The sequence below is a fragment of the Nuphar pumila genome, chromosome 2, assembly GCF_984573655.1.
Source record: "Nuphar pumila chromosome 2, dmNupPumi1.hap1.1, whole genome shotgun sequence".
Classification (NCBI taxonomy): Eukaryota; Viridiplantae; Streptophyta; class Magnoliopsida; order Nymphaeales; family Nymphaeaceae; genus Nuphar; species Nuphar pumila.
The window spans coordinates 21,544,482-21,559,299 of record NC_143250.1 but is presented as its reverse complement, the minus strand read 5'-3'; the positions used below and the strand labels follow the sequence as shown (position 1 = coordinate 21,559,299).

The following is a 14,818-nucleotide window of genomic DNA, read 5'->3' as shown; positions in this document are numbered from 1 at the left end:
GCATACGCCATTTCCAATTAATCTTGAGATCAATTGACCTACAAAAACTCGATATTTCACAGGGCGTGCGGACGATGACAGCGTGAGCTTCTAAGCTAATCTCAATCAGCACACCTGTACTTGTATAGCTTAGCGTCGCCTGTGTGAGCGGGAGCTAGGATCACGCCTGCGTGCGTGAGCATCAGTATGCTTGTGAGCAACCAAGAGTAAGATGCATGTGAGCGTATGACTATCAAATGCAGTGTGTAACCTGAGTCACGAGCACCTGCGAGTGTTTGTATTACTTAGGGATCGCGTAATATCACGGAGTTAAGCAAGCGACGTACAATCTCCAGCAGGGGCCTATCACATACCTGTAGTCGCCGCGCCGGAGGAGATGGGCTGGGTTGGAGACGACTCAGAGGAGAAGGGGAGGCGTCAGAATTTTTTTGCCCTAATCCTCCACCCAACTCCTATTTCATCATGTTTGTTTTTTTTAAGTCCAGATTTGGACTGTTATGATCCTGGGTGCATTGACCGCACCCAGTGTCAGTTTGACCGCATCGGGTGCTGCACCCGAGTTGCGTCGCGTCGACGTGGGTGCGGCATCCTGCTGGCCGAATCCATGTGACATAGTTTCACATCTTGCAGTTTAATAGTGAAAAGTATTTTCCTTATGGTTCAATTTGGTGTGATCCACACAATCAAACAATACATTTTCTCCTTATTAAAGTATATTTCAATATTTATTTATTTTATCCAAAACATTTCTCATGTTAAATGAACCATGATGAATCCATCTATATGGTCAGATCTACTTAAAAGTGCACACAGTGACTAGTGAGATTCTACTCGTTTGTATATGCATCTATTTAAAAAATAAATCAATTTAAAATCTGCCAATAAAAAATATGTATAACTGCAGTGTATAAGAACATTTAATTGCCTTATGACCAGACAAAGCGAAATAAGTCTGTCATATAAGGATCTGAATTTTTTATGGTTCATTACTGTTTCTCAAAATTTACCAAAATGTCTGCCGTTATTCTATCTCGCTGTAAGACTATTCATGAAGATCAATGGATATGGTTTTAGTAGTTATACAATGAATACTGGATTGTTTGAAAGATACCAAAAGTTCACACTATGTACGTTTTTCGCTAAGATTTACTTCTGTTAATCTTTCTAGGCTTGCTGAATGAGACACAAAACCTAATTCATTTTTGGCTAAAAGTTTGACTTCTGCTCATCTCTTTTGGTTTGCTGTGTGAGATGCCACCTCTCGGCTGTCAATTCTATTCAACTAATCATTCTAAGTCTTAATCCAGGATTTTATTGTGTTCCTTCTTTATATTCAGCCATTTGTGAATTGCAGAATCGTTGATCCCATCATCTTGAAATTGACATGTAAGGGCAATCACATGGATTGCTCGTCTCACAGGAGAACTGAGATTAAACTCCTTGTACTAAATCATTTGCAGTTTCTCACTGCAGAGACTGCAGATCTTAGCAAATTAAAGCCTTGATTTGCTATCAATTTACATGATTTAGTATCAATTATGTGTTCAAATTCAAAAGTTAAAAATTCTGCAGCTATACAAGCTAATGTAAACTTACATTTTTGTTGAAAATTAGAATCCCATGACCGAAGTATTCATAATGACATGACCATGTAAGTTTATAATTTAATGTACTTCAACTCATCTGAAGTATGTATGGTCAATGCTATTGGATTTTACTAAAGTGAATTTAATCAGAATGAAATATGAAGTGACCAGGCAAACAAACATCTTCCCTGTTGCTCTGCCAGATTCTTGAAAGCATTGCATTAGTTATAGATTAGATGATTGGTTAGTCCCATGAAAGTCAAGTGGCTTATGATTTAGCTGCTTGTTATAGGAATCAGTCACCAGTAGTGATTATAAATGGTTGTACTTGCACTTAGATCAAACATTTCATTCTTAGATGGACTAAGATTAGGGCATTACACTAGTTATGCCTATTATATTGGATAGTCCAACTGATGAGGTTTAGGGCCTTGGAAAAAGATTTAGACCGAACATCCATATGGGCAAATATCATCCACATAATATGAACAATAAAAAGAAAACTTTTGCGCATATGCTGGGTGTAGGGCTCATCAAATGATCATGTTTTTTATCTTATTCATACTACTATTATCAAAATTATCATGTTTTACCTTGTGGATTAGAGTTACGAATTTCATCTTGTTTTGCTTGATCATCCAAAATACACAAAGCCCCTTTATGAGAAGGGATTCTTCGGATTAATTCTTTTCCTAATTATGGTTCTTTAAATTAGGATAACATAATGCTTTCCACTAATAAGATAACATTAAAAGATCATAAAAAGTTGTTGATGCCCAAAATAACATAAACTGAATTGCTACATTGTCATTGCTGTTAGCACTTGCACATGCATTGCATGTTGATACATGAGAGAAAGAGAGAACATTTCTTCAGTCTACTGCAACTGGCTGCATAGGTTCGGCCTCATCTCTCAACTCTTGGAACAACACAGATGATAAGTACCTCTCGCCAAAGCTCGGATGCACAGTCTGAATGGCACAAAAAATATATCATTCAATCTAGTCAGTCACACAAAAACACATGCAGATCTGAAAGCATGTGCAGTTTTGACAATCTTGAGTACCACACATGTTCAGCCTACTTGCAGGCCTACATACCTGCCTGGACCTCAAGCCGCATCCCAGCCTATGATAGACAGGGCATGGTCCGAATTTTCGGACTATAGGCTAGGATTAGTACAGTTTGACAGGACTTGGAACATGTAAATGTTGTTTCAAGTAAGATTGCATACCACAATAAGTTTTCCTTTGTTCTCTGGCCTTCTTGCTAGCCTCAATGCTGCCACAGTGTTGGCTCCAGAGGATATTCCTACCTATAGAATTATGTGATCTCAAATATCAGAATGTTTGGGCTTTCTTTAATTAGATAAGAATACCTTAATAAATTAAAGCATCAAAATAAGTCCAGCATTACAAAATAAAAGGAAATTACCATAAGCCCCTCTTTTACTGCTAATTCTCTAGCCATTTTCACTGCATCTTCACTAGTGACCTGTTGTTTCATAATTTTTACAAGTTTAACTGAAATTAGGAGATCATTTTACTGTAGTCACTCCTAAAATTTCCAATTCAAACAGGCAGATAAAACATAAATAAAAAAGGAGGATAAGAATGTTCCTTGCCTCTAGCACTTCTTCCATTACATCCAAATCTAGAATCTTCGGAATGAAGCCAACTCCATTGCCAGTAATATGGTGAGGACCTGTGTTGAACACAACATGATGTGTGTAAAGTAATGAATCATTGCATACTCCTTGAGTAGCTCCAACTACTCAAAACAAAGAGATAAAATATCATAGTTGTCTACATTCTTTAAAATAAATTTGAAACTTGGGCATTACCTCAATTTTCTTTCTTTTTCTCTTTTTGGGGGTTGAGCTTCATCTTTTTAATGATTTTTTTTTTGTGTGTGTGCGTGTGTGCGCGAGCTCCACCCATGTGTCTGCATGTGGGTATGTGTGTGTGCACGAGAGAGAGAGAGAGAGAGAGAGAGAGAGAGAGAGAGAGAGAGAGAGAGAGAGAGAGAGAGAGAGAGAGAGAGAGAGAGAGAGAGAGAGTTATTTTATGTTCACCTGGTTTGCCACCATTTATTACATTGCTCTCAGCTGGCTCAAGTCCATAAATCTGGGGAATCAAATTATAACAGACATTGCGAAAATCATTCACAGCTGAGAAAAAAAAAGGAAAATAGAAGCAATTTTTGTAGGGCTATATATATATATATATATGTAGATTATGCCATAGACCTTTTATGCTAAAAAGTGCAAGTATCCAATAAGACATTTCTTATATTTTGAATCACATGATTTGATATGACAAAAGATTTTCAATAGACCAAACGAATTTAATGGTTCAAAGATTCATGTGAAATGGATCATAACATCTTTAAACAAGTGAAGTGCACTTTAGTATGTAATGTAATGCTGGAGCACTTGAATAAGCAGTGATGTGAGTACCTTTACATTGGGATTTTTGGATTTCAAGTACCTTCCAACACCTGAGACAGTTCCCCCACTCCCTATTCCCATCACAAAAATGTCAACTTGCCCAAGTGTGTCCTCCCATATTTCAGGCCCAGTTGTCTCAAAATGCGCCTATTATTTTCATGGTAAAGCCAAAAGGTAAATTATATGCAAAATTCAATCATATGAATATTCTAAATCTCTAAATTATGCATCTCATGTAAAAAATATCTTGACCGCTGATACAAACCAATATGCGCTTAACTATTGAGAAGCATTAGTAATTATGATTAATTTTCAAATATCATGAATATATTGACCATTCTCCTCTGGTCCGCCTGATCCCGTAGAAGTCACAGGCTAAGCCCTCCATGCCGTAGGGAATGCCAAATTACAGGTGCAACTTGGACCTGTTTGGGTGCTTGTAACCCAGTATCCCAACTCAACCAAATATGAGAGTGAAACCAGCTGTTTCCATTAGGCATTGTAATAATAATAATAAAAACTAATGACTCAGAATTTTCGTAGGGCCTCAAATGAGTAGGTTTTTATAAGGCTTTAAAAGCCAATGATTCAATTTTTTTATAAATTTTAAAGCTCACAAAATCATATTTTTTCCTCACAAAATAGTATTTTCAACAGTTGATATTCCTAGCAAATGAATCATGTTGAGCATATTTGAAGGATTTGACTTGCACAATATGACTTAGAATATTGAAAAATCAGCATTGTCCACGCTTTATGGACATAAGAAGAACCTTTTATATATATATATATATATATATATATATATATATATATATATATATATATATATATATATATATATAGAGAGAGAGAGAGAGAGAGAGAGAGGGAAGGGGGATCGTCCAACCAAAAGGTCTAACATCTACAACATATGATAATCGACCACATTCTTTCTCTAATGATTGAATTTCTTTTATCAATCGGACTTTACGTATTGATTTTTTATCATGTTTTGGATTATGAATTTTTGATGTTTAGATGTGTTTTTGAAAGCATTAAAAATCAATGGCCCACAATATTTTGTATTGTAAAATTTTAAATGCATTGTGAGCTGTCAATTTTTCACATTTCAAAAAACATTTTCTTACTAAATAAATTATAAAGAACAAATATATGTGGTCCGATTGATGAGATGCTGGAGCATTGGAGAGGGAAAGTCGTCCGATCATTGTTGGTTGTAGATTTTGGACCTTTGGTTGGACGGCCATTCCACTTGTCTTTGGTAGGAGCAATTAGTGCACGTCGCCTTTTGTTGAGACTTTGCAAGTTCAAAACCCAATGGTACAGTTGTATATCTGGTGGGGGTCTGCCTAACCCCAGCTTGCCTTTCAAAAAAAAGAGTCTATGGTACATATGTGCACACGGTATCAATGAGTTGAAACTCATCTGACTATGCAGCATAGTCATTTTATTAGGAATCGTCCCTTGGATTGTGTTATTTTGAACAAACCTTTTTAAGTCACAAAAATTTGATGCATTTATGGTCATTGGTTTTTTGAATCACCAAAAAAAACTGTACACACATCAGATTCGGATGATTCAAAAGTCGATCTCCACCAAATAGACCATGTGGATCATATCTATAAGGTTAGATTGACTTAAAAGAAATATGAGCTCGTTTGAACTCATTGATACCGTATTCACATATGCACCAGACTTTTAAATATATAGTGGGTTGAGTCACATTGCATTTCATTCAAGTGGTGATGCGATAATATTACCTGTGCGTTAACAGGGTTCTCAAATTGCTGCAGCATGAACCCATTAGGGGTAGACTCCAAGAGCTGTGCAGCCTTCTTAACTGTGCCTCCCATTCCTTTGGTGGGGTCCGTGAGGACTAGCTCAGCACCAAATGCTCTCATTGTCACTCTCCTTTCAAGGCTGGTGTAGGAGGGCATTGTCAGTAGCAGTCTGTAACCTTTCATTGCGGCAATGAACGCCAGCCCAATCCCCATGTTTCCAGATGTTGGCTCGATAAGAACACTCTTTACAAGGGCATATACACAGGAACGATTAAAGTGCATTTTAGTCATTTCACAGCTAGAAATATTGATAGAGATAGAGAGAGAGAGAGATTGCAAATGGTTAAATTATTCTTGTTTCACAAAATGAGCTGAACCAGGCCCATACATATGGGGAGAGCTCTAGGAGCCAGTGGATAGTTCGGGCTCTCTTGGTTGCAGAGCAAAAGGTTTTGAACCTTTAGGCCTATCTACTGGAGCTTGAGCTGGCCCAATTTTGTTTTTTGAAATAGAGATTTAGAAATAGCATAACATATATAGTTGGATTTAAAAAGTTAGACAATTCTAGCGGATTGGGCTGGACCCAATTTCATCATAACCAGATCCATCCCTACTTACATAATAAGAAACAAAAGCAATTTCATTTCAATTTCATAATATCAGTTTAGAATTGAAAATACAAAATTTGCAAGATAAATAAAAATATCTCAAATAAATTGAGACACCCAAAAGTAGTCCTACGACCGCCAAGTGATAATGTCGTATGTAGGTTTCATCTACATGTCATACCGACTTTAATTTAGGAGCAAAGGCATCGTTGGACCTTCAATCACTCGAAGTTAGAGAGGTTGGGGTTACCCAAAAGTGATATACCTTAGCCAATATAAATTGCAATCTTGTTACCCTTGCGAAGATTCTCTCGGTCACAGACCACACGCTTGGGTGAGTTTATATAGTCTGTAGGTACCACGACAAAAATACACCAATGACATAAAAAACATCATGGTATACTCTAGCAGACACGATGAAAACTACCTTCGCGTACTCGAAGGTATAATCACGAGACAATTATTCTAACAATGACCTCAATAATTGTCATATCCATGTTAGATAATTTCAATGATTATGATATCTACTTGATTTTCATGTTGTATCCATTGCTAGTTAATCATACATTGCAATATCTATGAATAATTATTTTTTTAATGCATTTATACTACTCACATGATTGTTAGACTGCAAAATCATGATAACATGATATGACATCCATGATTGATGCTTTGGTGTATTCATTATACTAATGAATGTAGATTTTTTTTACTTGCTCACAAGAGTTTAACCCTGTTTCATGGGGTGCAAGTGATGATTGAAGAAGCAGTGCGAGGGTGCAATGTGGCACCTACCAAACCCGTACTCGACCCGAGTTTCGATTAAGATCCATAAAATTTTAATGTAAAAATGATACAAAATATGGTTTTACCGGGTTTGGTTCATGTAGTTCTTATCGGGTTCGAGTATGATTTTTCTTATAGTGATCTCGATTAGACCTGAGTTTGGACCCAATACCATACCCAAAATCTGGTCCAAGTCTGGTTTCATTTAGGTTCGAACAAAACCCGACCCATTGACACCCCTAATTGGATGTGGCCTACCATATCCGACTAATCGGGTGTTGGCTAAACGAATTCAAATTGAGATTCGGGATTGGATGGTTAAAGCTCATACCTGATCTGCTTTTTTACATGTAAACGAGTTCAGAAAACCATAAAATTCAGATATTTTTGTCAGGGTAGCAAACAATCAAAACCATATCTGCATGGCTTTGGCCTACCAAATGCAACTAAACGGAATCAAATTAGGTTAGATATCGGATAAAATCTGATTCATTGACATCCCTAACCAGAAATATTGGAATCTAAGAATTTGGTCAAGTTCTAATCAAAACTGAAAATTTTGCTACGTCAAGAATAATTTACCTTGTCTGGTGAAATTAATCCCTTATTCTCTGCATCTGATATCATGGCATATCCAACTCTGCAGCCAAATAAAGCAATTAGAAAACAAAATTATCAATCTATCGACGTCCAAATAGTCAAGCATTCTGAAATTTTATGTCAGGTACCAACTTTTCAATAATCTCAAATCAGACCTACGGTTTTAGAAAAGGTGTGAGATAAGGGCTGGCTAACTTCTATTTTACCTAGTCACTGAGGGTACATCATTTGTTCTTTTCCCCCTTAACAGTGGGGAGATAAGGAGTGAAGGTGCTTTACCACTTGAAAAGATTTAGCTCAGATAAGTGGCTGAGGGTAATGATAAGTCATGGTAGGTCCCTATTGGACAATTTTCAGAGAAACTTAAGGCTGTATCAAGAATTTCTGAAAAGAGAGGTCAGTCTTTTAAATGAAAATTTGCTACACTACACAAGATGTGGCAGTTCTTGCTGGGAAGGAAATTGTTAAGAGTCCAGACAAGCTGGAATATCAGCTAATTATCAGCGTGTTTTATGATGTGATTTACATAATTAGGTTTGAAATGCTTGGAATATGTTTGGCACCAAGCGAAAGGTTCTTTTTGATGACTTCCTTTACCAATGGAAACCTGGAGTTCATTAACATCTAATTCAGTACATCTTTAGGTCATGTAAAGAAAGATTAGATCTTATGGAAAGTTTAGTTGAGCAAAATTTAGTGGAGCGGGTCCAGTTATCGGGCCCGAGTACTTTACAAAATGCTCGGGCCATACAAAACACAGAAAATCGCTGCGTGTAAGGGATTTTCTGTGCTTTGTGTTTTATGCAGAAAATCCACCTACTCAGGAAACGATTTTCTGTGTTTTGCATTTTATACGAAATGAGAGAAGTTCAGGTGATCTGCCAAATCACTCTTAGAAAAGGACCATGATCCTTGTCGGATGAAGCAATGGACGGTGAAGATGTCAAATCACTTTCTTAAAGTAATTTGACAGATCACCTGATCTGCTCTCCGAAAAAACTGCTGCATGCTGTGATTTTCTGTGTTGTGTGCGGCCCGAGTACTTTATAAAGTACTCTGGCTCAATGGGCATTCACATATGCTATGCATGAAGGTGTGAATGAGCATGCACACATGTTTGTATATGCCTGCATGCATAAATGTTGAAGCCTTGGACTTTTAAACCTTGGCTAATAGCTTATAATATTGCAATGCTTTTCATTCATCCATAAACAAAGCTGGGTTTAGCCACCTTGATCCTTATTTGAACAAAAACCCTCCCACAACATATGTATATAATGAATATGGATGTGCGCACGCGCACACACACACATGCACACACATATTACCTATCCTTGATGCTACAACAGGGCTGCATCATCTCCAGTTTGGCAGCAATATAAGCTCCACAGCCTTCTGTGACTTTATTCAGGTATACAAGTGGAGTCCTCCCTATTAACTGTAAAGAAGAGATAATACCGTTGTGGTCACAATGACAGAAGTTGAAAATGACAATTAAATGGTTGAATAATTTCTCATGAGAAACAAATTTTTGTATACTTGTCAGCAAAATGTAGGAAAAATAGTCAAATTAAAAAAATATATAGAATATACAAAATCTGGTTTTCCCCACGATTTTGTCAATAAAAACATAAATATCAAGTTCATTTTGTTAATTTAACCATAAGGATGTGATCCACATGGCTTGTTTAGTAGGAAACATGTTTTCGATCATATATAATTATGTTGTATAAGTAGGTTTTTCGGAGGCTTAAAAAATCAACAGCTCACAATGCGCCAAAATTTCATGACTTGGAAAAACGTATTTTTTTAGGTTCGAATGATACAGTCTAAGATGCATGTCCCCAACAACATGCTGAATGGAGATATATGAGATCAAATTAACTAGACAAATTAAGCTAGCACACATGATTTCTAACTAGATAGTATGATCAAGTAGATCATATAAGATGTACATATGGTAATAAATTGGTCTTAAAAGTTCATCTTCTAAACCCTCATAAACAGCTTCCAAGGGCAAAGTCTTGTGTGTTTAATCTGAACTTACATTCTCTATAATTTCTTGGATAGACATGTATTCCTTACAATTTACTTAACAAAAAATATGAATTGGTTTCGGCATTTTTCTACTTATCAATGTGTTTTTAGAGTGAACAAAAATACATTAATTGTTCATATTGCAATAAACTGGATGAAACAAAAAACAAATTTGATCATTTATAGTGATTCAATCTAAAGTGTGGTTCTTAGTAAATGGTAAATATGCAATGATAAACACATCGGTGGGTCAGGATTAAGCTAAAAACAGCTGCAATAATGTTTTCAATTCTAGGAATGTTTAGGACGTTTAGGATATAAAAAAGTAGTGGAGGTTCATGGCTTGCAAAAGTTTAAGGTTGGATTTGTTCATTGCTAAGATAAAAATATGTACTTTTAAGGCATGCCAGCTCTAATTTGGAGTCCGGATCGGGTGCAACCACATGGCACAAAATTTGTGCATTAAGCACCTGATCGCCCTCCATCAGGCCTTGAACCCCACAATTGACAGGCCCTGTGCCGGAGGCTGATCAGGAATGCACGAATATTTGTGCAATCATATTGCACCTGATCTTTTCACTCTAATTCGGCTCAATGAGCTCTCTGTGAGCCCACAGGCATCAGCTCGAACCGGTTGTGGGATACATGTGTAGTCAAAGTTGGTCTGAGTTTAAACCAAGTCTGGACCCAGACCAAGATTGACCCAACTGTCAACTTCAGTCATAGTTGTAAAATTTGTCATTATTGAAAAAGTTAAATTGATGCCCTTGATTTTTACTATGAATGGGGGCGGCTAAATTGTCCTATCGTTCAAAGGTTTTGCCTTAATAATATCACCATAAAATGACTAAAATGCCCCTACCTCAATTATATAAAAGAATTAGAAACTGATCATTTGGACAAGTAAACAATCGTTAGCCTTTGAGTTCTTTCAAGGGACCAAAATATCCTTGACCTGAGACTGGTCCAGGCCAGTCAGTGACCCAACTGAGTTCGAAACTCGGTTAGCTAGCCCAAGTTGCATTGGCCAGTTTGAACTGGCCTCACATGGACATGATTCATGCGACTTGGTGTGATCAAGTTATTGGTCAAGTTGCCGAGTCAAGTTTGCTTTTGTTAAAGTCAAAAGTAGAATGTGGACAGTGACTGTAAGTATGTCCGGCAAAGCCAGCACGACTAGGTCTCTGTTCCTAGGGATGGTTTCTCCGTGTAAATATAAAAAAAAACATGGGCAAAACTTCTTACTTCTGAGGGGTCTCTTCGGCCCACCATTTTTTTTTTGAGAAGTAAAACATTTTATTAATCTGAATTAAGATGACATACGTTTTGGCCCACAAATTTTGAAGTGGAGGTAAGATTCTGGTTTTGATACTTCACAGTTCGAGCTATAATAAACCAGTATCTCTCAATCTATCTGGTTGTACCCTTCAAATCTAGGCTATGTAGCTTCCTTCAAAAATAAAAAATCTAGGGTATCTAGCATACATCCTGAAACTGTGAAACCGCATAATATGTTTAAACATTTTCACATGCATGTGAACACACACACAGTGTTTTTTATTTTTATGACAAGGAACCCTCACCAAGAATCAGGTCACTTAATGGGTCGATCCTATGCAAGATAAACCCAGGGTGGGGTCACCAACACCCAAGCCTTTACAGATTCCACCAGTTAAAGTCACCTGCACACTCAGTAAGAGTCGAACCTGGGATGAAGGGGTCAGCACCTTCTCCCCATGCCTGCTTGGTACCAATTAATAAAATCTCATTTCTCAAGCACTTTTGAGTTTACCTGACAGAAGGATTGACCATGATTCATTTAACTTTGAAAGATATTTTAATCAACAATAAGCAATGAATGGCCCAAATTACACCAAAAGTATGACCATGGAGAAAGCCTTTTTCATATTAAACTTATTACATGAAAAATAAGAGTTGCACTAAACAGACTGATAAACACATTCTTGCAGTCAGATCTACTTGAAAATGCATGAATTGGTGAGATTCCACTGGTTTTTATGGTACCAACACCGAACGTCCACTACTAATATATATATATATATATGAAAATGGGTTCATGCTAAACCGCATGCTAAATGGGTTTTTCGGGCTTCTCCATTACTTTTTATGCGGTTTCAGCCCCATAAATGTGTTGGGCATGGTCGATTTACTAAGAATCCACACCTGGATCATGTGTCTTCGATGAAAAAAAAATGATGTTTGGAGCCTCCAAAATTTACAAAGATTTTGGACGGTTGATTTTTCAAACTTTATAAAAACCCACCCATGTGTTGGAACCAAACTTTTCAAAGAGCTGATCCCTCTAAAATCAAGTACATAGATCACATCTGCACGGTCAGAATTTAAAAATAAAATGAAAAAAGTCCGAAAAACCTATTTAGCATGCGATTTAACACTAAATGGGGTTTAGCACGGACCCATTATTAGAGAGAGAGAGAGAGAGAGAGAGAGAGAGAGAGAGAGAGAGAGATGAGAATTTTAGGCCAGTGAAAACCAAACTTTTGAATATCATTAATTCTATTTTTAACGATACTAAGGATGCATTTTAGGCTATGTTTGGGAGCGTTGAATCGGAGGTTGTCTTGTGGTTTCCGCCATGCTATTCTACTCTTTTGCTGGAGTAGTGGCATTGCTGAAACAATTGGTTGGGACTGGTGCTATCCGACCCAACACCACATTTCAATACTTTCACGGGAAGATGTTTTTGGCAACTCCATCCCTCAACATCACACCTTGCCAAAACCATGTTTTAGCAACACACTGAAACCGTGTTTCCATCTCATTGCAAGGCTCCCAAACATGTCTTTATGTTCATCAATGTGTCCAATACTAATTAATATCGATTTTTCATTGAACGAACAAAGGAAATAAATAAAAAAAAAAAAACTAATTAATTTTCTCTCACCCACAACTTCAAAATTGAGCAAAATTACCTCAGAGGCATCCTTTTTGACATTTATGCCCCTGGAAGAATAAGAGGAGACATCTGAGCCGGCAGCCTGGGTTGAGAAGTAGGGCTTCCTGCCACAAAGAGAAGCAAGTGCCCTTGCACACTCCCTCCTTCCCCTCACAAACTTTGCCATCTCCTTTTTTTTCTTGCTCCAAAGTTTGTCCACTCCATCACTCATTTATATATGCAATTAGGAGGGCTATCTCTTTAAGGCAAAATTACCAAAACCTACCCCACCTTTTATGCCAATTACTTCAAAAAATCAAGTAATGCAAATATCTGTCAGATTTGGACTTACCATTGAAACAAGTTAGTTGGGTCTAGGCTCATGTTGGCTCGAGCTGTACGTGGGCATAGAATCATGTGTGTTGGTTCAAGTTTAACCAAGGCTTAACATGCTTAACCATCAATTTGAACTCGATCAACTGATCACATAAATCTAAATCTTCTTGCTTTTACAATACCAAATTACTAATTAACCCGAGCTCACACTGGCTGCGCCGTTCATATCGGCCGAGTTTTCGGGTTGCATTATAGTCTTGGCTTCAAACGCCATTCAATATAAGTCCTATATATAAAATAGATCTTTACTAGGCTTTATAACACACTTAGCCGCATGATGGGCATGATTCAGCATTCATAGGACCGTCAATGAGTTTGATTCAATCTAGCTCGAATGATTTATCGTTAGATTGGGTACCCTGACCTTGCTTATTGGGAATGTCTTCTCTGCTATGCGCACCCTAAGTATCGAACTCGCGACGTCCTTCAACTTAGAGCACCTTAAGCTGACCTAGCTTACTAATTGCACAGAGAGCCCTCATGGGCAGGTTCATGCCTAGTTGCTTATGGATTCTGACTAGTAAAAGGCTGGTTTGGTCATTACCCATGACACAACCCATTCAATGAACGGTGCAACTTGCATCTTGTCCTTACTCCACCAGAGGTAAGGAAAACGTATGTGGCCCTTGGCATGGTGCAATGGCCAAGAAAAGGAGGAAAGCAACCCAACACTTTTAGGGTCCCCAAGAAATGTTCAGACTTCTGAGGGGCAAGGGTTGCAAATGGGTTGGATAGGGGGTCAGGTCAACCTATACTTGAATAAATAGGTTCTCAGATCGTGTTTTTCTGATTAAAAAATGTGATTTTTTGTGGATTTATAACTCGAAAAAACTGCACCCGACACGAAGACCTAGTCATGTTGCCTCAGCCTGTCATACCTACGGTCGTCGTGCCGGCAGCATAAAAGTCCGAGGCTAGGACCCCTGTCCTGAGAACTATGCTACGTGTTGGCTTGCGCAGAAGGGTGATGCCCACGGAAATCGAACCTTGACTCCCTGTCTAGTAGCCAAGGCCACACCCCACTGCGCCAACCACTCTTGGGGCAAAAAAAAATTACGATTACATGAGCTTTGAAATTTATGAAAATTATGGGTTGTTGATTTTTGAAACCTCATAAAAACCTGCTTTAACTGCCATATTTGGATGAACCAAAATTTGATTCCTGCAAAATAAATCATGCAAATCACATTAGTAAGGTCGGATTAGAAAAAAGAAAATAAAAAAAATGAAAATATTAGAAAAGCGAAACCATCCATTCCCTCCTACCTTACTAATGAAAATCACTGCTATGAAGCGTTTAAATTGAAATATAACAGATTCTATCTTGCTAATCTGCTGTGCGAATTGCCTGATGAACAAAGTTGACATCTTTTCAGGCGTTCTTAATTCCACCCTCTTCACCTTGCACAAAAACCTAAGATGGCGACCTTGGTTTGCCAAATACAAAGCGCTTTGGTCGCGTCGCTAAGAAGGCGTTTGATTGGTTGGACACAATAGTACACAGGGACTGTTGTGTCCCTTTTCTGTATGGGCCCCATCTCAGACAGCGCACCCGCATTAACTTTCATCGGCACTTCTTTATGCCACAGATAGGGATTTTTACTGGCACTTTTGTCCACCTAACAAAATTATATTTATAGTATGCGAACAAAATT

The 14,818-nt window shown here is 37.7% G+C and overlaps 1 protein-coding gene across 1 annotated transcript; it reads right to left on the bottom strand.

Annotated features, from left to right (window-relative positions):
• Positions 1 to 2,314: 2,314 nt before the first annotated feature.
• LOC149844997 (bifunctional L-3-cyanoalanine synthase/cysteine synthase 2, mitochondrial-like) lies at positions 2,315 to 13,020 on the bottom strand. Its single transcript, XM_089995421.1, has 10 exons — positions 12,805 to 13,020; positions 9,142 to 9,251; positions 7,796 to 7,853; positions 5,799 to 6,062; positions 4,045 to 4,182; positions 3,661 to 3,712; positions 3,211 to 3,290; positions 3,021 to 3,080; positions 2,821 to 2,901; positions 2,315 to 2,557 (listed from the first exon to the last, which is right to left on the bottom strand). The coding sequence occupies exons 1-10, from the start codon at positions 12,997 to 12,999 to the stop codon at positions 2,459 to 2,461; spliced, it is 1,137 nt and encodes a 378-aa protein (XP_089851547.1). The 5' UTR covers positions 13,000 to 13,020; the 3' UTR covers positions 2,315 to 2,458.
• Positions 13,021 to 14,818: the final 1,798 nt, after the last annotated feature.